This window comes from Protopterus annectens, chromosome 3.part1, assembly GCF_019279795.1.
Source record: "Protopterus annectens isolate FY-2018-M chromosome 3.part1, PAN1.0, whole genome shotgun sequence".
NCBI classification, from domain to species: Eukaryota; Metazoa; Chordata; order Ceratodontiformes; family Protopteridae; genus Protopterus; species Protopterus annectens.
Genome location: NC_056732.1, coordinates 1,064,344,092 through 1,064,370,895, shown reverse-complemented (window position 1 = coordinate 1,064,370,895; position 26,804 = coordinate 1,064,344,092). Strand labels below are relative to the sequence as shown.

The following is a 26,804-nucleotide window of genomic DNA, read 5'->3' as shown; positions in this document are numbered from 1 at the left end:
AGCAGGGCCTTTAGTGACAGAAGTAGAAGGCCTAATAACCTTTTGTAAGGATGGAACCACAGAAACTTGAGAAGCCCCCTCGGCCTGACCTAACTCCTGAGAGGCCAACTCCTGTAACAGTAAAGGTTCCCCCTGGGATTCAGCCGAGACCTCGGCTGGATCCACAGATTCAACCGTAGATTCCATAGAACCGGCGTCCGCAACGGACGACTCATCCGGTTTAGACTTTAAAGTTTTATCTTTTCTCTTTTTTGCGGTAGCGGGCGTCGGAGGATCCGACAGCATGTTGTAGTTACACCGCTTACCGAAAACCAACCTAGCACAGTCTAATCTGCGTTTAATGGTGCGCTTATTAAATCTAGCGCAAAAGCGACACCCGACTACGTCGTGCTCAGGCCCCAAGCAAGGAATACAGAGAGAGTGATAGTCCCTATGAGGTATCTGTTTCCCACAAGAAATACAATTATTAACTTTTTCTGACATCCGGATTAACTGAGGCAAAAAAAGACAAAAATATTCCCCAACGGGGTACTTAGCCCAACTTGGTCTTCGGTCTGAAACTCGAAAAATGAAAATTTCAGAACGCCGAACGGCACTTGCAAACGCTGCTTCTGCTTCGGACCACGCGGCAAGAAAGACTGAGGATATGGCGTCGGTCATGCGCTTAAGTACTACTGCGTACTGACGTCAGCTCTGAGCGACCATGACCGACGCCAGCCTAACTCTTTGGTATTCGGGCCGACCGAGGACAGCGGACTACCCACAGGTTATGACTGCAGCAATGTGAGACGAAGAACATCTCCTCTTGCAGGCAGGGAATGAGGGTAATTAATGTTTCCAGGCTGTGGCAATGTTGAGCCCAAACACTTTATAGATACCATTGTAGTTTCCTCATATGCAGTCTGGCATATGGAATTAGCAGAATGCAGGATGCCATGAAGCCCAAAGCCTGCAGAATTTTTCTTGCAGATAACTGGGTCTTTGTTGCCAACATTTTGAAGTAAGAAGTCGGTTGTCTTTTTTTGTCTGGCATGAGATAAGCCATCTGGGCAGTTGTATTTAAGCTTGCACCCAGGAATATCATCTCTTGAGAGGGTACTAGCTTTGATTTCTTTTCGTTTACTGTGTACCCTAGGCAAATTAATAATCTGTTTACAAACGCCAGATGCTTTAGTAGGATGTCCTTGTTCTCCGCTTGAATAAGGCAGTCGTCCATATATTTGAATTCCTTTTTGTCTGCAAAATGCAACTACTGGTGCCAGGCATTTTGTGAAGACCCTGGGTGCAGTAGATAAGCCAAAGGGCAGTGCAGAGAATTGGTAGTGCGTTGAGCCAGCTATGAATCTGAGGCATCTTCTGCAAGACTGTCTGACTGGGATATGCAGGTATGCCTCTTTTAGGTCCAAAGTTACAAGTCAAGCCTTCTTGCCCAGCATGGGCAGAAGCTGCTGCAGAGTCAACATTTTGAATTTTGGAACGTCCAGAAATTTATTTAGAATAGACAGGTCCAGTATTGGTCTCCAGGCTTTGTTCTTCCTGGGTACCAAGAAGAGTCTTGAGTAAAATCCTTGTCCCTGCTCTTGCTGTGGTACTTGCTGAATGGCCCTCATGTCCACGAGGGATGAAACTTGTTTTTGTGCCTCTGCCCACTGATTGTGTGGCAGGTCTGGCATACCTTTTGCCCTTGGCAGGGTGTGAAAGTGGAACCTGAAGCCCCGGGATACTATATTCAAGACCCATTTGTCCTGGGTGATCGTGTGCCAATTTTGAGAAAAAAGTGCTAGTTTCCCCCCCAAGGGGGCTGCCAAAAGATAAGTGCTTGGTGCTGGCATAGGGATGTCACTGGGACTGTTTTCTGTATGGCTGTGATTTGTCTTCTCCGCTTTTGGAGGTAGAAGTGCCCCACTGCTTATGCCTGTATGAGCCCTGGGGCTGGGATCTGCCTCTGGGGTGTCTGCATCTGCCTCTTTGTGGCCTGTCTGACACTGGAAAGGACCAATTCTTTGTAGGCCAGTTCCTGCTAAATCTGGGTGGCTGTACCTGTAATAAATCCTTTACTATTTGCATAGATTTCACTTTGTCCTCCATTTTCTTCAACACCTCCTCTGCTTTAAGACCAAATAAGGCTGTTCCGTTCGATTCTCAGAGTGTCTTGTGTGGCGACATGCGTGAATGGGAGTTTTTTCATTGAAGGCTGTGCGTCAGGCCCGGCAATTCGGCACGTAAAAATCTACTGCCAATCATTAGCGGACCGGAATTCCGCTGTGGCGACCCCTAACCGGGAAAAGCCGAAAGACACAACAACAAGCTGTAATGGAGCATCTAATCATTTTGCTTTAACATGATCAGGGAGATTCTGTTCCTTTAACCAAGCATGTCTCCTAATGACAGAACCCGTAACTGCAGCCCTGCAAGAGGCCTCCAGATAATTAAAAACCACATTGCAATGTATGCTTTCCCACTTGTTCAGTTGCATGCAATAAATCCTGCATTTCCTTATTTTCTGCACAATCAGAATTTGACAACATTTTCTGTTTTAGCAGTGATATTAAGTACTGCTGATATTTAAGCATATGAAATTGACAATTTAAAGCCCTAACAGCCAAAGTAGCAGACGTGTAAACCTTTTTTCCCCATCTGTCTAGTGCCCTTGAATCCCTATCAGAGGGGATAGGGTTTTTTGCAGTAGAAGCATTGACCCCTTCAGGACCTTGAGAAACAGTTTCTGGGTCAGCAGTAGGGTTTTTATAAAGAAATTTATGTGAATCTGGAACCCTGTAGTATCTGTCTGGTTTGACAGGGGCAGGAGGTAAGGAGTCAGGAGAAAGGCCGGACTCTGTAAATACATCATCTACAATGTCTAACACAGGAGGAATAGCCAGAGGCCTGTGCTGAGGTAGTAAAAGAAAATCTCTAAGCCTTTTCTTAGATTCTGAGTAGTCTTGGCTCTCCCAGTGGAAGTGCTGCCTCATGGTATGCAGTGTTTCCCCAAAAGAATAATCCTCAGGTGGTGAGGCTGAAGGGATAGATTCTTCAGCATCACAATCCTCATAAGGAGGAAGAGAGCATTCCTGTTCAGAAGAGGAATCAGAGGAAATGGAAATCTGATTTGAAGATTCATATTCTGTCTCTTGCCTAGGCCTCTTGTCAGCAGGGGGATGGGAACCCCTGATCATGGTAATTAGGTCTTCGGCCATTTTGAGCATCTGTTTTCTAGGCATGGAAGTCTGTCCAGGAGAATGCTGTACTTGTTTCTTTGCCTTTAGAACTGCTTTAGTCTTTACTTTGGAAGCTGAAGTAGGCTTTACATATAGCTATGTAGGTCTGAAAATACCCTCAGAAGCCGATGCCTGCTCAGCGGCTCCGGACCCATCTGAGGGAATAGTTTTCGAGTGTCCAATACCTTGAGTATCCAGAGGCCTAGCTGGCTCCACGTGGGAGTCGTCAGCGGCCTGTGGCTCTGAGGTAGCGGGCGTCAGGGGCTGCGAAAGCGCCTCACTGAGAACCTGCGACTGGCTTAGCGGAAGCCTCGTTGTCAGTTTTGGACCTCGGATGCCTGTCCTTTTCTTTTCCTTGCGCTTTTTATAAACTCCGGTCGTCGGCTGATCCGACGGCATTATATAATTGAATCTTCGGCCAAAGTAATGAAAAGCAAAATCGTACCGAAGCTTAATAGTGCGTTGGTTAAATCTAGCACAAAACCGACAGCTAGCACCATTGTGATCAGGGCCTAGGCAAGGAATACAGTAAGAGTGAAAATCCTTAGAAGGTATTTGCTTCCCACAAGAAATACAATTGTTAACTTTTTCTGACATCGGTCTGGAGCAAGAAAAAAGTTTCCCCAATGGGGTACTTGGCTTTAATGAATATTTCGGATCTGAAATTCGTTTTTGAAAATCTCAGGAGTCGGCCGACCACCACTTGCGAACTGCTTTTGCTTCAGGCACCGCACGGCAAGAAAGACTGAAGAAAATGGTGTCGGCTGCATCTTTTATACCCCTGGCGCGCTGATGTCAGGGAAGAGGCGACAGCAACCGACGCCGGACCTAGACTTTGGAATTCAGGCTAACTGTGGGTAGCCTGCCAGCAGGATAACCCAAGTGTAATGACTGCAACAGTGAAACACGATGAACATCTGCAGAGGCAAAGCCTGCCCTGGATTTCGAGTAGAGAGGTAAGTGATAGTGCTTTGTAAAAGTGTGCACTGAACCCCAAGTTGCAGCCTCTAAGATGTCTTTGGTTGGTACTCCTCTGAGGAAGGCTGCTGAAGTGGCTGCTGCTCTGGTTGAATGTGGCCTAATGCCCTTAGACACTGATTTGCCATGCTGTGAATAGCAGAAACAAATGCAGTGGCCTTTCCACTTTGAAATAGTCTGCTTTGAGATAGGCTTTCCTTGTGATCCTGCAGCATATGCCACTAGAAGTTGCTCAGTCTTTCTGAAAGCTTTGGTTCTGTCCAAGTAAAAGTGTAGCTGTCTGTGAATGTCCAAAGAATGCAGAAGTCTCTCCCCCTTATTCTGTGGATTTGGATAAAAGGTAGGCAAATGAATTGTTTGGTTAAGGGCCACACTGGACACTACCTTAGGCATAAATGTAGGGTTTGTCCTCAGAGAAACCCTGTCAGGATGGAAAATGATAAAAGGTTCCACAGCCATGAGTGCCTGTAACTCAGACTCATCTAGCAGAGGATATTGCTAGAAGCAGAGCTGTTTTCCAGGATAAGTATTTTATATCAGATGCAGAGGCTGGCTCAAACGGAGGCAGTGTGAGTTTTTCCAGGACATAGTTGAGGTCCCATGCAGATACTGGTGCTCTCCTTGGAAGTCTTATGTTTTTGGCCCCTCTGAGGTATTGCCTTAATAAAGGATGATGAAAAAATAGGAGGTTCTGTATTCTAATGAGCTGAAATGGCAGAGGCATGAATCTTAATTGATGAAAAGGAAAGGCCTTTATCCAACATCTCAGTTAAGTATTGCAAAATCTGAGGAATATTTGGAACAATCGTGTCAATTCCTTGTGCCTGGTTCAAGCACAGAATCTCTTCCATTTTTCTGCATAAGATTTTCTGGTGCTAGACCTCCTGGCCTCCAAAATAACATCCATCACCGCTTTAAAGAAAGGTGTGTCTTGAATGGCTACATTCCTGCCATGCTGCCAGGTTTAAGGTCCTGAGTTGGCTGTGCAGTATCCGACTGTTTTGTTGGGTCAATAAGTGAGGAATATCAGGTAATGTCCAAGCTGGGCATTGAGACAAGCTCTTTAGGATTGGGTACCAGTGCTGGTGGGGCCAGTCTGGGGCAATCAGTATAATTTTTGGCTTCTCTTGTCTGACCTTTAGGAGTACCTTGGGGAGGAAAGGCATATACTGTTAGGTTTTTCCAACTGAAAGATAGAGCATCCACTTCCCATGCCTGCTTGTAAAAAGTCCTTGTGCAGAATCTCTGTAGTTGGCAGTTGTGAGGGAGGCAAATAGGTCTATGTCTGGGCATCCCCAGTTCCTTGTTATGCTGAAGATTTGTGGATACAGTTTCTACTCATGGGGATCCATTAGGTTTCTGCTTAGTTCGTCTGTCAGAGTATTTATCTTTCCTGGCAGGAATTGTGCTTGCAGATGTACATGGTAAGTCAATGCTGTGTCCCACAAGTTCATGACTAGTCTGCAGAGGGGGTAGGAATGTGTGCCTCCCTGCTTGTTTATGTACCACATGACTGTAGTATTGTCTGTCCTTATCAGTAGTTGTCCTGGATGAAGTAGATCCTTGAAGGCTGTCAGAGCATTTTGAACAGCTAGCATCTCTTTTTGACTGATATGTAGATGCATTTGACTTGCGGACCATGTGCTCTGAATACATCTTCCTACCATATGGGCCCCCCCAGGCATAATCTGATGCATCTGTTGTTAATGTCTGCCTGGCTGTGGGTAAGGTGAATGGCTGCCCCGTGTTGTGGTGACAGGCCTTTGCCCACCATCGAAACTCCTGTTGCAGACAGGGAATGAGGGTAATTATTGTTTCCACACTGTGGCAATGTTGAGTCCAAACACTTTTTAGATATCATTGAAGTTTCCTCATATGGAATTAGCAGAATGCAGGATGCCATGAATCCCAAAGCCTGCAGAATTTTTCTTGCAGATAACTGGGTCTTTGTTGCCAACATTTTGAAATAAGCAGTCAGTTGTCCTTGTTTGTCTGGCATGAGATAAGCCATCTGGGCAGTTGTATTTAAGCTTGCACCTAGGAATGTTATCTCTTGAGAGGGTACGAGTTTTGATTTCTTTTTGTGTACTTTGTACCCTAGACCTGTTAATAATCTTTCTACAAATGCCAGATGCTGTAGTAGAATGTCCTTGTTCTCTGCTTGAATAAGGCAGTCGTCCAAGTAAGGGTATATTTGTATTTCTCTTTATCTGCTAAATGCAATTACTGGTGCCAGGCATTTTGTGAAGACCCTGGGCGCAGTGGATAAGCCAAAGGGCAGTGCAGAGAACTGGTAGTGCATTGAGCCAGCTATGAATCTGAGGAATCTTCTGCATGATTGTCTGACTGGGACATGCAGGTAAGCCTCTTTTAGGTCTAAAGTCTCAAGCCAAGCCTTCTTGCCCAGCATGGGTAGAAGCTGCTGCAGAGTCAGCATTTTGAATTTTGGAATATCCAGAAATGTGTTTAGAATAGACAGGTCCAGTATTGGTCTCCAGGCTTTGTCCTTTCTGGGTATCAAGAACAGTCTTGAGTAAAATCCTAGCCCCTGCTCTTGCTGTGGTACTCGCTGAATAGCCCTTATGTCCATGAGGGATGAAACTTGTTTTTGTGCCTCTGCCCACTGACAGTGTGGCAGGTCTGGCATAACGTTTAACCTTGGCAGGGTGTGAAAGTGGAACCTGTAGCCTTGTGACACTATATTCAAGACCCATTTGTCCTGGGTGATCATGTGCCAATTTTCTGAAAGAAGTGCTAGGTTTCCCCCTAAAGGAGCTGCCAGAAGATAAGTGCTTGGTACTGGCAGGGGAAAGTCATTGAGACGGTTTCCTATATGGCTGTGATTTTTCTTCTCTGCTTTTGGAGGTAGAAGCACCCCATTGTTTAGACCTGTACGAGCCTTGGGGCTGTGATCTGCCTCTGGGGTGGTGTCTGTATCTGCCTCTTTGTGGCCTGTCTGGCACTGGAAAGGACCAATTCTTTGTAGGCCAGTTCCTGCTAAATCTGAGTGGCTGATCCTTGACTGTTTGCATAGATTTAGCTTTGTCTTCCATTTTCTTCAAAACCTCTTCTGCTTTAACACCAAACAAGATTCTGTTCCTTTAACCAAGCATGCCTCCTAATGACAGAACTGGTAACAGCAGCCCTGCAGGAGGCCTCCAGAGAATCAAAACCACATTGCAAAGTATGCTTTCCCACTTGTTCAGCTGCATGCAATAAATCCTGCATCTCTATTTTCTGCACATTCAGAATTTGTCAACATTTTCTGTTTAAGAAGTGACATAAGATATTGCAGATATTTAAGCATATGAAACTGACAATTTAAAGCCCTTACAGCCAAGGTAGCAGAAGTGTAAATCTCTCCCCCCCCATCTGTCCAGGGCCCTTGAATCCCTATCAGAGGGGAAAGTGTTCTTTGCAGTGGAAGCCTTGACCCCTTTGTGACCCTGAGAGATAGTTTCTGGGTCAGCAGCAGGGTTTTTATAAATAAATTTATGTGAATCAGGAACCCTGTAGTATCTGTCTGGCTTAACAGGAGCTGGTGGTAAAGAGTCAGGAGTCAGACCGGATTCTGAAAATACATCATCTACAATATCTAAAACAGGAGGAATAGCAAGGGGCCTGTGCTGAGGTAGTAAAAGGAAGTCTCTGAGCCTTTTCTTAGATTCTGAGTATTCTTGGCTCTCCCAGTGGAAGTGTTCCCTCATAGTATGCAGGGTCTCCCCAAAAGAATAATCCTCAGGAGGAGAGACTGAAGGGATAGATTCTTCAGCATCAGAATCCTCATAGGGGAGGGAGAGACTAGTCCTGTTCAGAAGAGGAATCAGAGGAAATGGAAACCTAATCTGAAGATTCATATTCTGTCTCTTCCCTAGGCCTCTTATCAGGAGGGGGATGGGAACATCTGATCAAAGTAATAAGGTCTTCGGCCATTTTAAGCATCTGTTTTTAGGCATGGAGGCCTGTCCAGGGGAATGTTGCACTTGTTTCTTTGTCTTTAGAGGTGCTTTAGTCTTTGCCTTTGTAGCTGAAGTCATTTTCACATATAACTGTGTAGGCCTGAAAACACCCTCAGAAGCCAATGCCTGCTCAGCGGCTCCAGACCCATCTGAGGGAATAGTTTCCGAGGGACCAATACCTTGAGTTTCCAGCGGCCTAGTCGGCTCCACGTGGGAGTCGGAAGCGGCCTGTGCCTCTGAAGTAGCGGGCGTCTGGGGCTGCAAAAGCGCCTCACTGACAGCCGGCGACTGGCCTAGCAGAAGCCTTGTCGTCGGTTTTGGACCTCTGATGCCTGTCCTTTTCTTGCGCTTTTTATAAACTCTGGTAGTTGGCTGTTCTGACGGCATTATATAATTAAATCTTCTGCCAAAGTAATGAAATGCAAAATCGTACCGACGCTTAATAGTGCGTTGGTTAAATCTATCACAAAACCGACAACTAGCAACATCATGGTCAGGGCCTAGGCAAGGAATACATTAAGAATGAAAATCATTATGAGGTATTTGCTTCCCACAAGAAATACAATTATTAACTTTTTCTGACATCGGTCTGGGGCAAGAAAAAAAAAGTTTCCCCAACAGGGTACTTCGCTTTAATGAAGATTTCAGATCTGAAATTCAAACTTGAAAATCTCAGGAGTCGGCCAACCGGCACTTGTGAACTGCTTTTGCTTCGGGCACCGCGTGGCAAGAAAGACTGAAAAAAATGGTGTAGACTGTATCTTTTATACCCCTGGCGCACTGACGTCAGGGAAGAGGTGACAGCAACTGACGCCGGACCAGGGCTTTGGAATTCAGGCCGACTGCGGGTAGCCTGCCAGCAGGATAACCCAATTGTAATGACTGCAACAGTGAAACACGATGAACATCCAGGACTGCAACAGTGAATACACTTGAACATCTACATTTATGGTAAGTATACACAACTGTACTATGTTCTTCATGTTTCACTGATGCAATTATCACACTTGGGTAGACTCCCAAAGCTAAAGAAGGGTGGAGCCAGTCAAGAAGGGTTAGGGCAGGCTAGTATGCCTTGCAGGACTGCAGTAGCAAAACCTGCCTTGGATTTGGAAAAGATAGGCAGTTGGTAATGCTTGGTGAAGGTGTGTACAGAACTCCAGGTCGCAGCTTCTAGGATGTCCCTGGTAGGGACTCCCCTGAGAAATGCTGTAGAGGTAGCTGCTGCTCTTGTAGAATGTGTTCTGACCCCCCTGAGGGGTTGGTTTCCCATGGTGCTTGTAGCAGAAATGGATGTAGTGTTCTATCCATTTGGAAATGGTTCGTTCTGAAATGGCCTTGCCCTCTGCCCCTGTTGCAAAACTGACTAGTAACTGGCCAGATTTCCTGAAGGGCTTTGTCCTATCAAGGTAGAATCTGATCTGTCTGTGCATGTCCAAAGGAGTGCAGGATCCTTTCCCCTTAATTTTGAGGACTGGGGAAGAAGGTTGGCAAATGGACTGATTGGTCACACTGGACACCACTTTAGGTATAAAGGAAGCATTAGTCCTAAGGGAAACCCTGTCAGTATGGAAAATAATGAAGGGTTCAACAGCCATCAGTGCTTGCAGCTCAGACACTCTTCTAGCTGTAGTTGGTTAGAAGCAAGGCTTTTTTCCAAGAGAGAAATTTTAACTCTGCTGATGCAGCAGGTTCAAGGGGGGGGGGGGATTTTCCAGTACAAAGTTAAGGTCCCAAGCAGGGGTGGGTGCTCTCCTTGGTGGCCTTAAATTGTTTGCCCCCATCAGGAACTGTTTGATAAGAGGGTGCGAGAAGAGAGGTGGCTCAGTGTTGTAATGAGCAGAAATGGCTGAGGCATGTACCTCAATGGAGGAGGAGGACAGGCCCTGGTGGAGTAGATATGCTAAGTAATTCAGCATTAGAGGCAGGGAGGGCAGTGTTGTGTCCTCTCCTTTAGATTGAATCCACGAGCAGAATCTTTTCCACTTATCAGCATAGGATTTTCTTGTACTGGGTCTTTTGGCTTCAAGAATGACATCCAGCACCTGCTTGCTTAGGGTTGCTGGTGGAGAACTCAAGGAATAAGCCAGGCTGCAAGATTTAGGGTTTGCAGTTGAGGGTGCAAAATCTGTCCCTCCTGTTGAGAGAGGAGGGTTGGTTTCTGGCATAGGTGCCGGGGTGGCACCAGTGCCAGGCTGCGTAGGAGTGGGTATCAGTGCGGGCGTGGCCAATCAGGGGCAAGAAGAACTGTGCTTGGTCTGTCTTGTTTTATCCTGAGCAATACTCTTGTAAGAAGGGGAAGAGTGGGGAAGGCATAGATTGATGGATTCACCCACAGAAAACATAGGGCATCCACTTAACAGGCCCTGCTGTGAGGAGTTCTGGTGCAGAATTTGTTGAGCTGATGATTGCATGGGGAGGCAAAGAGATCTACCTCTGGGGTCCCTCATCTCTGAATCAGAAGGTTGATGGTGCTGGGCTCCAATTGCCACTCATGGGGGTCTAGGAGATTTCTGCTTAAGTCATCTGCCAGTGAGTTTTATTTGCCTGGCAGGAACTGAGCTTGCAGATGGATTTAATGTCCAAGACAGAGTTCAAGAGGGCCATGGCTTACCTGCAGAGTGAGTAAGAATGGGTTTCCCCCTGCTTTTTGATGTACCACATAACTGTGGTGTTGTCTTTTTATTAGCAGTTGTCCTGGGAGGAGTAGGGATCTGAAAGCTGTCAGTGCATTCTGTACAGCTAGCATCTCCTTTGTGCAGCTGAATTTGACTTGGGCTCCAGTGGCCTTTGCCATCCATGTGTGCCCCCCAGGCATAGTCTGATGCATCAGGTTAGGGTTTGGGCAGCGTGGGGTTGAGTAAAAGGCAGTCCCTTGTTGTGGTTAGATGCTTCGGCCCACCAGAGGAACTCTGTCCTTAGACAGGGCATGATAGGAATGACTGTTTCCAGGTCCTGCGAATGTTGGCAACAAAGACTTTTTAAGTACCAGTGAAGTTTCTTCATATGCAGTCTTGCATATGGAATTAGCAGTATACACGAGACCATGAACCCTAGGGCTTGCAGTATTTTTCTTGCAGATAGCTGGGTTCTGGTGGCCATTTTCTTGAAGTAGTCTGTCAGATAGACTTGTTTTTCTGACGTGAGGAATGCCATCTGGGAAGTTGTTTCCAAGCTTGCTCCCAGGAATACAATCTTTTGACTAGGTGCCAGTTTTGATTTCTTTTTGTTGATGGTGTACCCAAAGGAAGTGAGAAGGTTTTTCACAAATGTCAGATGCTGAAGCAGCAATTCCTGACTGCCTGTCTGAATCAGGCAGTCGTCCAAGTGAAGGTAAATTTGGATATTTCTCTGCCTGCAGTATGCAATGGATGGAGCCAGCCATTTTGTGAATACTCTGGGCGCAGTAGATGAACCAAGCCGGCCTTAGGCATAGGCCAACTAGGCGGCCACCTAGGGCGCCACTCTGGAAGGGGCGCTTTTCCAGTATTTATGTGGTGTAGGTAGACCAGGATGGGGACACCAGGTGGTGTGGTGGGGGGCGCCATGGAGCCCTTTTGCCTAGGGCACCAGTTGATGTAAGGCCACCAAAGGGAAGTGCAGAGAACTGATAATGCATAGATCCTGCCCTGAAATGTAGATACTTTCTGCATGACTCCCTTATGGGGATGAGTAGATAGGCTTCTTTTACATCCAGGCTGACTAACCAGGCATCCTTGGCAAGCATGGGAAGAAGCTGTTGCAGGGTAAGCATTTTGAATTTTGGTAGCACCAGGAAGGTGTTGAGAATTAAAAGGTCCAGGACTGGGCACCAAGAGCCCTCTTTCCTGGGTACCAGGAAAAGTCTGGAGTAGAATCCTTGACTCCTCTGTTCTACAAGGACTGGTTGAATAGCTCTGATATTGAGCAGGGAAAGTACTTGGTTTTGAGCCTCTGCCCACTGTTTTGGAGGAAGATCTGGGAACCCTCTTGGAGTTGGCAGTGAATGGAATAAAAATTTGTACCCCTGAGATACAATGTTGAGGACCCACCGGTCTTGAGTGATGGACATCCAGTTTTTTGCATGAATGGCAAGTTTTCCTCCTAGGGGCACAAGCAATTGGGCAGGACTGTGAAGTGGAGTAAATAAGTCATTGTGAACTTGTTCCATAAGGAGGAGGCTTACCACTCCCTGTTTTAGGGGTGGGGGCACTCCATTGCTTAGATCTCTGCTTAGATCTCTGCATACCCTGAGACTGTAGTCTGGCTGGTCTGTTGGGTCTGGTCTGAGAAGTCCTCGAGGGGGCTGGAAAGGAACAGCATTTGGAAGGGCAATGCCTACTGAATCTAGGGGGTTGCACTTGCAAAAAATCCTTGACAGTCTGCATAGACTTTTCTTCCATCTTTTAAAGAACCTCTTCTGCTTTGGTGCCAAACAAACAGTCCTTATTCAAAGGAGCGTCTTGTAACTTTGACTTGACATGGCCTAGCAAGATCTGATCCTTCAGCCAAGTATGTCTTTTCAGTGCAGAGCCAGTGACTGCTGCCTGGCAAGATGCTTCTAGGGTGTCAATACCACACTGCAAAGTATGCTTGCTGACTTGGCTTGCAGAGTACATAAGCTCCTGCAATTCTTTATTCTCTGCATAGTCTATAAAGGTTGCCACTTTTTGTTTAATATGTTCCATAATATGTTGCTGGTACATCAGCATGTAAAACTGAAAATTCAAATCCCTAATAGCAAGAATTGCAGAGGATTTATACCTTCTTACCCCATCTGTCCAAAGCTCTGGAATCCCTGTCCGAAGGGGTGGGATTCTTGGCTGTAATAGCCTTGATACCTTTAGGCCCCTGGGAAATTATCTCTGGGTCAGCAGTAGGATTCCTGAAAAGAAATTTGTGAGTGTCAGGTACTCTGTAGTATCTGTCTGGTTTCCTAGGGGCAGGAAGTGTGTCAGGAGTTAGATTGGATTCCATAAAAACATCATCCACAACATCCAGAACAGGAGGTATTGCTAAATGTCTGTGCTGAGGCAACTCTAGAAATTCTCGGAGTCTCTTTTTGGACTGAGGATAGTCTTGGCATTCCCAGTGGAAATGCTCTCGTAAGGTATGACCCTGACCTTGAGCAGTATCCTACCTTCACCAAGAATGATGCCACAATACGGAGATAAAATGATCAGCTTTAATAATTCTCGGAGTCTCTTTTTGGACTGAGGATAGTCTTGGCATTCCCAGTGGAAATGCTCTCGTAAGGTATGACCCTGACCTTGAGCAGTATCCTACCTTCACCAAGAATTATGCCACAATACAGAGATAAGATGATCAGCTTTAATAATTGGCTTAAACTCTGGTGTCATTCAAAGGGGATCCAATGTCTGTCTGCCTGGGATGACATGCTGGACAAGCCACGCTGCTTATGAGGGACGGCTTGCACCTGTCACCCTGGGCTTCCGGATATTGGCAAAGGCTCTTGCCACCCCATAGTGCCTTTTTAGGCAAGGCTCAAATTCTAAACCTACCACCCTAGAACACAAAAGGAAAAAACTAAGGGTAATGCTGCTCAATGCCAGAAGTCTCAACCTCAAGATGCACGCACTCAAGGCCCTTCTCAGTATGGAGAACATCGATGTCTGTGCTGTGACTGAAACCTGGTTCAAGGCTCCTGAGAGCACCCCAGCACTATCAGGTTTTACCTCATATCATGCATTCCGACCCCAAAATCCGGACAACACCAAGAAAGGGGGGGGGGTCCATATTCATCAAGGACACCCACACCTCAAGGTTGGTGGCAACGCATGATGCATCGGAGACCATCCAGGTGCAATTAACCATAGGCAAGACTGCTCTGCAATTTGTAGCATGTTACAGGCCACCCTCTCAAACTCAGGAACCTCACATAGCTTTCCTGAAAACACTGGAGGGGATAAATGTATCTCCAAACACCATCATACTAGGTGACTTCAACTACCCTAATATAGACTGGGATCACTACTCAAGCCCAAACACTCTAGCCCAAAGGTTCCTGGAGTTCATAAACTCAAATGCCATGGAACAACTAGTCACCATCCTCACAAGAGGTGAAAACATACTTGATCTCATCATCACGAACATGGGATCACAATGTTCAACACCGGAAGTATACCCCTCACTGGTGAGATCAGATCATAAACTAATCTCACTGGAGGTCCTCATCCCGCCCCACCTGAGATAAAAAAGACCACAGTCAAGAACTTCTCAAAAGCCCACTTCACACTTCTAAAGACTAGTGTGGTCTCCTTTAAGGCCCCGAGCCGGTAAACATTACTCAAGCCGCTGAATCACTTACAAATGCCTTCTACCAGCACCTACAGGACTGCATGGATCAGGCAATCCCAAACAAAACAAAGACTCTTTGTACCAAAGGCAAGCGTCCAGTCTGGTGGACCCCAGCCATAAACAAGCTCTACAACAAAAGGAGGAAGCTACTACAAGATAGAGCAAAATCCTTAAAAGGTAAGACACCTTTGATCATTATAAGTAAAAAAACTAAGAGCTCTCATAAAATCATCCAAGGCAAATTTTGAGAGAAAAATCGCTAAGGACTCAAAAGACAATCATAAGGCCTTCTTTAGCTATGTTAGAAACCTGGGAGGAAACTCCCAGATATGCTCAGAATTAGTTCAAAATGATGTGAAAATTACTGAACCTACAGACATTGCCAACATACTGGCTGACAGGTTCAGTGCAAACTCGCCCTCCCCCAAAAGGAGAGATATCTATACCAGAGGATTGTAGCCCCCCAAACATCTCTAACGCCCAGGTGAGAACTGCTCTCTCCAAGGCGAAAAACACAGCATCCATGGGACCGGATGGTGTCCCCGGCTGTGTGCTCCACAAACTCAATGAGGAATTAAACCCGCAGTTAGGACAGCTGTTTAATCTTAGCCTCACCTCAGGATACGTACCCAAGGAGTGGCACACGGCAACTGTGGTCCCACTTCCACCGACCCTGGAAATTACCGTCCCATCAGCTTGACAAGCCTGATCTGCAAAGCCATGGAGAGGATCATAATGGAACTCATAAATACATAGGGAACTTGCAGACTTTGGATCCAACCTAGTTTGACTTTGTCAAAGGCAGATCATGCCTTTTAAACTTGGTTGACTTTTTCGAAACAGTCACCAAGGCCATTGATGAGGGAAAGGCAGTCCATACAGCCTACCTCGACCTGGCAAAGGCTTTCGACACAATACCCCACTCAGGTATCATTGAAAAACTCATCAGCTTAAATGTAAACCCATACATCACAAGATAGGTTGCAAACTGGCTAAGTGACAGAACCCACAGGGTCAGAGTTGCTGGCGCCATGTCAGACTCAAAGCCTGTCACAAGTGGTGTCCCACAGGGCTCAGTCCTGGGCCCACTCTTGTTCGGCATCTACTTTTCTGAAGTACAAGCAAACACAGGAGGGTTATGGCTGACAAAGTTTGCAGATGACTGCAAACTGGGCGGCATAGTCGAAAACACATCTGACACAGATATCCTTCAGAAGGGTCTCACAGAAATGGATAACTGGTGCCAGAGCCATGGCCTAAAGTTAAACGCCAAAAAATGCATAGTCATACCCTTCGGGAAAAACAAGGTTACCCCTAGCTACCATATAGGTGGCAATCCACTGAGCACAGAAGAAGTTATCAGGGATCTGGGGACCCAGGTTGACAGTAACCTTCCATTTGACACTCACGTTGCTAAAGTAGTTAGGAAGACCTTCTACATTGCCCACCTGATCATGAAGGGATTCACATCTAGATCAAGGGAGGTCATCGTCCCCCTGTACTCATCACTCATCAGACCAATGATTGAGTACAATGCCCCATTCAGAATGCATCTGACCCGACACCTGCAGCAGCTGGAAAGGCCCCAAAAGTTCCTCACCAAAAGGATAAAGGGTCTCAAAAATATGTCTTATGCTGCCCGACTGAAAGAACTCCAGCTCTATTCAGTCGCACATTGCTCAGAGGTGACCTGTGCCTGACATACAAGGCCATGTCAAACCCAGATTTGATGAACATGCTTCATCTCAAAAAATCTAGATCCCTCAGAACTACAAGGGCGGGAGACTTAAACCTTGACACGGTTATTAATAGGACATGCTGGAGGGACAGATTCATCACCCAGAGACTCCCTATGCTATGGAACAAAATCCCGGTACATGTGAGGCAGAGCACCTCGCTGGCCTTGTTCAAGAGAAATCTTGACCAATGGATGGGAGATCACAGATATACCCCAGGGATTACCTCAGTGTCACTGCTTGACAGAGGCACAGCAAAATAATGGGCATAGTTTTCTTCAAACTAAAGGGGTGGCGAAAGCCACGAATCTCTGGGCTAGGCTTATAAATGCCCTTGGGCAGATAGCCTAGTATGAACCTATGAACCTAAAAGAAAAATCCCCTGGAGGGGAGGCAGAAGGAATGGATTCCTCTGCAACTGAATCCTCATATGCAGATAAGGGCATGTCTTCATAATCAGAATCTCAGAGTCATCGGACTCCTGGTCTGTAGAAGATGAAGGGGACTGAGCTCTTTGTCTCTTGGCAGGGGAAGGCTGACTTCCCTTAATTAATGCAATAAGGTCTTCAGCCATTCTAAGCATTTGTTTTTGTGGCATGGGATCAGGTGCATGCGCTTTGGTTGTCGGTTTTCTAGGCATAGTGCGTACTCTGGGCCTAAGAAACTCCATAGTTTTGTTGTAAAAGGAAATTATTGGTTTAAGTCGAACATCGGTTGAACGAAGAACTGCAGCAGAAGCTGGTGCCTGCTCAGCAGCTCCGGACCCATACTAGGCAGACATCGGTACATTCCACAGTCGAAGAAACTCGCTGCATACCAGACTCCGGATGGGTCTCAGTAGAGGCCTGTGAATCCATTGAAGCGGGCATCAGGGGCTGCGAAGGTGCCTCACTGAGTACCGGCACTGGTGACTAGCTTAATGGAAGTGTCATCGGCAGTTTTGGACCTATACGGTCTGTCTCTGTCTTTATCTTTACATTTTTTCGGAATACCAGATGGCTTACTGAAGCCATTTCAGAATATGGAGATCGAGAGCAAAAGAATTTAGCGACAAAGAGCCCAATGACGAACAGTACGGACGTTAAACAAGGCACAAAACCAACAGCGAGGGACATCGTGGTCTGGGCCTAAACAGGTGACGCAGTAAGAATGAAAATCTCTGTGAGGTATTTGCTTTCCACAGGCAAGACCATTGTTAACTTTTTCTGACATCGGTTAGAGCAAGAAAAAAGGATCCCCAAAGTGGTACTTAGCTTTAGAAGACTTCAGGATTATTCAATTCGTAAATGAAAATCCAGGTAGCGGCCAATCGGCACTTGCAAACTGCTTCTGCTTCAGGTTCCTCGGCAAGAAAGACTGATATAATGGTGTCAGCGGCCTGTTTTTATACCCGACGACCTGACATCAGTCCTGGAGCGACAGCATCCCACACAGAAATACTAAGTCTCTGGTATTCGGGCCGACTGAGGGCTACCTCTGCAGGCAGATAACCGAAGTGTGATGACTGTAACAGTGAAACACTAAGAACATCAATGTATCCATTAAACAATCAGATAACCCTGCACACCAGGAAGCTCAACTGGTGATATTAGAAAAGCTGAAATATAAGCTTGTTCACTGTGGTCAATACACCCTTCTTTTCTGCTGCTGACAGAAGTTACAAAGCCACCATCAAACAAGATGCTGGCTCAGAGAAACAGCCCCTTCTTTCAACTCGCCCTTCTATGGAATCTGAAGTGTAAGTAGTACACAAATCTTGAAGAAGCTAGAAAACGTCAGTGATGGCAATAGAAAAAAGGTAATAAAAGAAAGTTGTATAGGCGTTGTTGTAAAAAAGGGTCAGAGTTTTAATGTGGTGCAGATGGATTAAAAAGAAAAAGCATTCAACAGCAATGGAATACTTAACTGGTCTACAATATACACCATACATTAATCAATTACATTACTGTAATGCTGCAACTGTGGCAAAGCATGTTGCAACTGAGCCATGACAAAGTGCAAATTTTTATCAAATGGATAAAAATTCAGATGGGAATATTCTTGGCTGATTACTTGTCACAGCTGACTTGTCTTGCTCTAACCTCACTTAGCTGTTTACTTAAAAGATTAGGCTACTGTTACATCTTAACTCCTGGAAACTTCTTGTTGAAAGGCATCTTATCCACTTTTTGTGGCTGATTTAAAATTATACAATACACCAGAGGAGTATCTGAAAATACACCTAAAAATGGTTAAAACTTTCTCAAACGATACAAGAATGACATAGGGTCTTGATAAATGTTCAAGAGCAGCATTTAAAAAAGGAAAGCTGTAGCACCAAGAAGGTATCAACTTGGGAAAGCAGTGTGGCATAAAGGAAACTGATCAGGAGGGAGTGTATAAATAAAAACCACGGTCATAAACTTCTCAAAAGCAAACTTCCCACTTCTCAAAAACCAAGGTGGAATCCTTCAAAGCCCCAGGGCCAGTGGAAAATACGGCCCAAACCGCAAAATCCTTTACAAACACATTCTATGGATACCTACAGGAATGCATGGATCGTGCTATCCCAAATGAAACCAAGACACACTCCTCCAAAGGCAGGAGACCTGTCTGGTGGACCCCAGCCATAAATAAGCTGTACAACAGAAGGAGGAAGCTACTACATGATAGAGAAAAATCCCTGAAAGGGAAGGCAACTCTGATCAGTACTAGCAAGAAACTACGATCCCTCATAAAATCATCTAAGGCTAGCTTCGAAAGAAAAATTGCACAAGACGCTAAAGATAATCACAAGGCTTTCTTTAGTTATGTCAGAAACCTGGGTAGAAACTCCCAGATATGCTCTGAGTTAGTGCAAAATGACAAAAAATACACTGAACCCACAGACATTGCCAACATCCTGGCAAACAGGTTCAGTGCAAACTTCTCCCCCCCTCCCCCCCAAATGAGCAAATGACTATCCCAGAGTGTAGCCTCCCTGACATTACAGATGCACAGGTGAGAGCTGCCCTCTCCAAAGCAAAAAGCACAGCATCAATGGGACCAGACGGTGTCCTGGGCTGCATTTTACATGAGCTCCAAGAAGAACTGAACCCTCACTTTAAATCACTGTTCAGTCTCAGCCTTACAACAGGATATGTAGCCAAAGAATGATGTACAGCAATAGTGTTCCCACTCCATAAAGGTGGTGCCACAATGGACCCTGGAAACTATCACGCTATAAGCCTAATTAGCCTGGTCTGCAAAGCTATGGAGCGTATCATCATGGAACTCATAAACAAAGACATTGGGAACCTCCAAACACTGGATCCTACCCAATTCGGCTTTGTTAAGGGCAGATCTTGCCTCTTGAACCTGGTCAATTTCTTTGAAACAGTCACCAAGGCCATAGACGAGGGGAAGGTAGTCCACACAGCCTACCTTGACCTTGCAAAAGCCTTCGACACAATACCCCACTCGGGCATCATAAATAAGCTCACCAGCTTAAATATCAACCCCTATGTCACAAGATGGGTTGCAAACTGGCTCAGGGATAGAACCCACATGGTCAGAATTACAGGTGCCATGTCAGACTCTAAACCAGTTACAAGTGGTGTCCCACAAGGCTCAGTCCTGGGACCTCTCTTGTTCGGTATATATTTCTCTGAGGTACAGGCTAACACAGGAGGACTATGGCTGACAAAGTTAGCAGATGACTGCAAACTAGGGGCCATAATCGACTCACCGGCTGACACAAACATCCTCCAAAAAGGTCTCGCAGAGACAGATAACTGGTGCCAGAGCCATGGCCTAAAGCTAAATGCCAAAAAGTGCATAGTCATCCCCTCTGGGAAAAACAAAGTGCCCACAAATTACCACATAGGTGGTAATCCATTAAGTACGGAAGAAGTAATTAGGGATTTGGGGACCCAAGTCGATTGCAATCTCTCTTTTGACAATCACATTGCCAAAGTGGTTAGAAAGACATTCTATATAGCCCACCTTATCACGAAGGGGTCCACATCTAGATCAAGAGAGGTCATTGTGCCCCTCTACTTATCAGGCCCATAATTGAATACAATGCCCCATTTGGGACGTACCTTACCCGACACCTGCTACAACTAGAAAGACCCCAAAAGTACCTGACCAAGAGGATCAAGGGACTCAAACAGATGCCCTACGCAGTTAGACTAAAGAAACTCCAGCTCTACTCAGTTGCTTACCGCCTACTCAGAGGCGATCTGTGCCTGACGTATAAAGCCTCCACCTCAAGAAATCCAAATTCATCAGAACTACACGTTCCAGTGACTTAAACCTCAGCACAGAAACAAAAAGAACATGCTGGAGGGACAGATTCATATCCCAGAGGCTCCCCTCACTCTGGAACAAAATCCCAATCCATGTCAGACAGAGCCCCTCAATGCCCCTCTTCAAGAAGAATCTTGACATTTGGATGGGAGATCGTAAATTTACCCCTGGGATCTCTTCTGTGTCACTGCTAGACAGAGGCATGGTAAACTAACCTTAAATGGGCTATCTTCTGTGACCTACTATACAGAGGCACAGTCAACTAATCTAAGAAGGGTGGCAAAAGCCAAACACACTCTGGCTAGGCTTGTAAATGCCCTAGGGCAGATCTTTTAGACCTATTAGAGGAAAGTAGGAGGCTGTCAATAAAACGTGAACAAATGAGAACAACTCTCAGATGGCTAAAGCTAATATTGAAAACTGCTCTGACAGCTACAAATAAAATCCAAGCTACAAATCAATGTGCTTTTTATGTTCTAACTTACAGGTTCATAGGTAGGTACTAGACTATCGGCCCTGGGGCCTATACAAGCCCAGCCAAAAAGGTGCCCTGGCTTTTGCCACCCAAGAAAATTATTTTCCTGTGCCACTGTTGAGCAGAGCCACAGAGGTGATCCCTGGGGTGAATTTCCTATTTCTCATCCAATCATCAAGATTTTTCTTGAAGAGTGCTAATGAGGAGCTTTGTTTGATATAGATAGGTAGTTTATTCCAGAGTAAGGGAAGTCTCTAGGACAGGAATCTATCCCTCCGGCATGTTCTGTTTATTGTGGTGACAAGGTTTAGGTCCCTAGAGTGTGTAGCTTGGAGGGATTGGGATTTAAGTGGAGCATGTCCAACAGCTCTGGTGTTTACATAGCTTTGTATGTTAATCAGAGATCACCTCTGAGTAGGCAATATGCGACGGAGTAATTTTGAGACTGTCTGCGTAGGGCATCTGTTTGAGGCCAGTAATCCTCTTTGTGAGGTACTTCTGCGGCCTTTCCCGTTGTTGTAGATGTCTTGTGAGGTACATACCAAAAGGGGCGTTGTACTCTATAATGGGTCTAACGAGTGATGAGTAGAGGGGAACAATGACCTCTTTTTTTCTGGATGAGAAACCTTTTGTGATGAGGTGTGCCATGTAGAAGGATTTCCTGACTACTGTGGCGATGTGATTATCAAAGGAGAGACTACTGTCCACCTGTGTCCCAAGGTCTCATCATACTTTCGGTGTTAAATATACTGCTGCCTATGTTGTAGTTCATGGGTACAGAGTTTTTACCAAAGGGGATGACAATGCACTTTTTGGCACTGAGCTTGAGGCCATGGCTTTGACACCAGGCATCTGTCTCAGTGAGGCCCTTTTGTAGGATGTCCACATCGTTAGGAGTTTCGATTATGGCTCCTAGTTTGCAGTCATCTGTGAACTTCATTAGCCAAAGACCTTCGGTATTAGCCTGTACTTCAGAGAAGTAGATATCAAACAGGAGAGGACCCAGGACTGAACCCTGTGGTACTCCACTTGTCACTGGTCTGAAGTCGGATTTGGAGTCTGCTATTTTCACAGTGTGGGTTCTGTCAGTGAGCCAGTTGGCAACCCATCTTGTGACATAGGGATTTATACCTAGTTTAGTGAGTTTATCTATAATTCCAGAGTGGGGTATGGTGTCGAAAGCCTTGGCAAGATAGGCTGTGTGAACCACCTTACCCTTGTCTACGGCTTTGGTGACTGCTTCAAAGAAGTCCATCAGGTTTAGGAGACATGATCTGCCTTTTGCAAACCCAAACTGGGTGGGGTCCAGAGTTTGGAGATTACCAATGTCTTTGTTTATAAGTTCCATGATGATGCGTTCCATGGCTTTGCAGACCAGGCTCGTCAGGCTAATGGGGCAGTAGTTCCCATGGTCTGTGGTGGCTCCCCCCTTGTGGAGTGGGATAACCGTTGCTGTGCGCTATTCAGCAGGCACAAAGCCTGAGGTGAGGCTATGACTGAACATGGTACTTAGGTGGGGTGCCAGTTTGTTCTGTAGTTTGTGTAGAACACAGCCTGGGATGTTGTCTGGTCCCATGGATGCTGTGTTCTTGGCTTTGGAGAGTGTGGTTTTTACCTGTGCAGCCGTGATTACAGGAACTTTGCATTCTTCCAGTACAGAGGTGGGCTCTTTAGGGGGTGAGAGGCGGGGGTAAAGTTAGTACTGAACCTATCTGCCAGGATGTTGGCACTATCAGTTGGGTCTGTATATTTAGTGCCATTGTGCTGTAACTCAGAGCAGATCTGAGTGTTGCCATTGAGATTCTTGACATATTTATAGCATGCTTTGTGGTTGTCTTCAGAATCAGTGGCAATTTTGTTTTTGTAACTAGCTTTGGAGGATTTTATCAGGGATCACAGCTTCTTACTGAGGCTGACCAGGGAGCTCCTCCACTCGTGGGATTTTACTCTCTTTTGCAACAGTTTCTTCCTTCTGTTGTACAGTTTGTTTATGGCAGGGGACCACCAGATTGGCTTCCTTTTTTGGAGGATAGCATCTTGGTTCTGTTTGGGATAGCACAATCCATGCACTCATGTAAGTGCTTATAAAGTGCAATTGTGTAGGATTCAGTAGTCGTAACTGTACTGTCCATCTGCATGGGTGTCATAAGGTTCACCACTTCTGTCTTAAGAAGCATGAAGTTGGCTTTGGAGAAATTTTTTACCATGGTTTCCTTAATGGGGGGTGGGGGCAGGATGTGGATATCTAGGGTAATTAGCTTATGGTCAGATCGGACCAATGAGGCATTGACTTCAGGTGTGGAACACCGGTCACTCATGTTGGTAATGACTAGATCTAGGATATTGTTGCCCCTGGTGGGTGTGTGGGTAAGTTGATCCAGGGTATTGGAGTTTATGAATTCCAGAAAGTGTTGAGCGAAGGAGTTGGTACATGTAGTTTTCCCAATTAATGGTGGGGTAGTTGAAATCGCCCATTATTAGGCTGTTTGGTTGTACCCTAATATTTTCCAGTACATCAAGAAAAGAGGAGTGGGAATTCTGGGGCATGGTGGGTGATCTGTATCAAGCTACAATTTGGATTGCAGTTTTGCCCAGAGTTAGTTGCACTGGGAAAACCTCGGCTGCATTAAGCTGAGCAACTAGCCTGCTGGTGTGGATATCCTTAATGAATATGGACACACCTCCGCCTTTGGTGTTCTGGTCCAGGCTACATGGCCGAAAAGTGTGGTATGAGTTACAGCCTGGTAGTGCAGGGGTGCTCTCTGGAGCCTTGAAACAGGTCTCAGTCACTGCACAGACATCGATGTTCTCCATTTTAAGGCATGCCTCGAGTGAGTGCATTTTGAGATTTAGACTTCTAGCACTTGAGTAGCATCACCCTCAGTTTTTGCTTGCCTGTTCCTGTTACAGTGGTGAATTTGTCAATTGAACCTTACAGCTTTATTGTGCTTGACTGGCCTCAAAAAAACTGAACCAGTTGGATAAGCAAAGAAAAACACTTCATGCTTACCAAAGGATACACAAAAATGAGTGCATAGGCAATATTATATATCCCTTGGTCAAAAGAGGTTATGGGGCTCCTCAAAATTAACTACATGCACAGTTCTACAATCTTAGGATAGACATTTGCCAACTTCTACAGATCCAAATATAGTGAACGCTCTAAAGCATCAAGAGAAGTCATCTAAGATGACATATTTGCTTAGTTTAGCAGAAATATTTCTGAATGCAAGTGGAAATAAATGAAACTAGAAGTAGACAAGAATCAGAGAGCAATTGTCAAAGAAAAAAAAAATCCAAAGAATATGAAGAAAATGATCAAAAGAAAGAAAACATGAAATCCTATAAACACAGTGACAAGTATAGAAAACTTGTACAAAACCTGGTTAGGAAATAGATGTCTTAAGGCAGCTAAAAGAACTCAACCAATTATTTTTGTATTTGAATAGTACACCCTACTAAGCATATGTATACTTAACTTCCTTCAATCACAGCACTGCTATTCTTTTTATTCCTACCTAGTCTATATGATTGCATAAGTGAAATGGAAAAAAATGCATTTTTCATTTTGTGCTCGATTCCAACACTGAATGCACATTTGTATCTGTACGTTGTCTATGTGTTGTACTGTTGTGTAAATGAGGAGCTTTTTCCCTCGGGCCTCAGCTAGAAAAGGAGATTTTGTCCAGTCAGACCCTGGTAAACAAATGTAAAATAAAAAAACAAACCTCCTGGAACAACCACATGTTGAACAGGATTTGACGAGGGAATGATTAAGGACAGATTAATTTAAACCAAATGAAGAAAGGCTAACAATGACGGCCCAAGACAGTGGACTACATACACTTAGGTTTACAAATTCGACTGTAAAATTGGAAGTAACAGACAATTGCAGGTTTTTGTAAAACTGAACTGGAAACATTTACACATCTTGTTGCTGAGTGTGAAACACTCATGGGTGTTGGTCTGTATAGTGAAAGACACAATGTGGTAAAGCTGCTCCTTTGGGGATTATAGGATCCATTAAATTACAAGTAAAATTTGCATATAACCCAATATTTTGGAGTTTTAAGGGGAATGCAGTTCCTGGTTATGGACTTTTGTTTAAATAAAGGAACTGATAGAACATAAACATTACCCTCTACTTGAAGTCTTTGTAGAACAAGATAAATTATGGTAGATCTATGTGGTTCTATTGACACAGAAGAGAAGAACAGTGAAACAATACACAAGCTCTGATCTTACAAAAATTACCAGTGCCATCTATAATTCAAAAAATATTTGTCCATTCTTCAGTGGCGGCTCATGCCATCAGACTGCAGTACTGCAGCCCCCCCCCCCCCCCCAGCTGAGAAGAAAAGAACATTTTAAAATAAAATATATTCATAAATTATATAATTAATTACCTGTCTGGCTAGAGTGCTTTAAGCAAGTACGACTGACTCGCAAAGTCCCGGAACTAGAACTGTACATGCTCGGCGAGTTCCATTTTTTTTTTTTTTTTTTTAATCAGTTTATGTAAATCTAGACTGCTGTAAAAGCAGTCCAGATTAAGTAGAAAAGACATCAGTGTGATGCCCAGAAGTCTAGAGGTTTAATGGCACAGTAAAGTGGAAGGGGAGCGGACTGCCATGTCCGCAGTCACGTACGTGACGTGGACGGCTGGATGGCTACTGATTGGTTCTCGATCTCTTCCCGAAAAAAAGAGAGCAAGTAAAGTACAGTTTTGTACATTTACCATAAATGTAGATGTTAGAGTGTATTCACTGTTGCAGTCATCACATTTGGGTTATCTGCCTGCATGTAGCCCTCAGCCGGCCTGAATACCAGATTCTTCAGATTTCTGCGTCAGATGCTGTCTCTACTTCCATGATGTCAGGTCGTCAGGGGTATAAAACATGCAGCCGATGCCATTACGTCAGTCTTTCTTGCCGTGCGGTGCCCGAAGCAGAAGCAGTTCGCAAGTGCCGGTCGGCCGATTTCTGAAATTTTCCTTTTTGAGTTTCAGACCCGAAGTCTTCAAAAAAGGTAAGTACATTGTTGGGGATCCTTTTTCTTGCTCCAACCGATGTCAGTAAAAGTTAACAATTGTCTTACCTGTGGAACGCAAATACCTCAGAGATTTTCATTCGTACTGCATTCCCTGTTTAGGCCCAGACCACGATGTCCCTCGCTGTTGGTTTGCATGACTGCCATATTTTTATTTAAGAACTTTATAAATCAGGATAAATACATTGTAATATGTTTCTTCACAGGTTCCAAGTTGAGTTCTGTTATTTTCAGAACTTTGCACATAAGATAAACCATACTGAGTGTAGTCTGTTCTAAATATTCATTTATTTGTTTATTTATTAATGAGTAACATAACACTGATGAATAAACTGCTAGCTTGGATAATGTGTTACTTAACATTGAGTTAAAATTGTACTATTAGTAGTTTTAAGTCTGTTTTTAATGTCACTTTAAATTTTAATGAACTTAATAACATAATTGTACAATTGATTGATTAATTGATTGAATGATGAGTTTGTTCTTGCTATATAAACCCTGAATTTATTATGCTGTATATGGTCTGAAGAAACGTATCAGTCTTTAATAAATCGTCATTTTTATTTAAAAACGTGGAGAGTCTGAAGTTTGTATTTTACATTATATATTTTTTCGTTTAACTTGAGACTCTTTAGCTGCTGTGATTCATTTGTTTATTCATACTCTGCTGTTGCTGCTTTGCTTGGCTTTTTTGGGATCACTACAGCACACGTTATGGCTAACTTGGATGTTGAGCTGGATTATAATCCAGAACTGAGGAAACTTTCCAATGAACAGCAATGGACTGCTATCACCACATGCAAGTTTAATCCTTTATTGGCCC

General features: G+C 44.8%; 1 protein-coding gene across 1 annotated transcript in view; it reads right to left on the bottom strand.

The window, feature by feature from the left end:
- Positions 1–26,239, bottom strand: part of LOC122797748 (CMP-N-acetylneuraminate-beta-galactosamide-alpha-2,3-sialyltransferase 1-like) — a 696,724-nt gene extending 670,485 nt beyond the window's left edge. The window contains exon 1 of the mRNA XM_044066273.1: positions 26,166–26,239. Within this exon, the coding sequence (XP_043922208.1) occupies positions 26,166–26,239 (74 nt within the window). The remainder of the gene's footprint in view (positions 1–26,165) is intronic.
- Between the last annotated feature and the right edge of the window lie 565 nt (positions 26,240–26,804).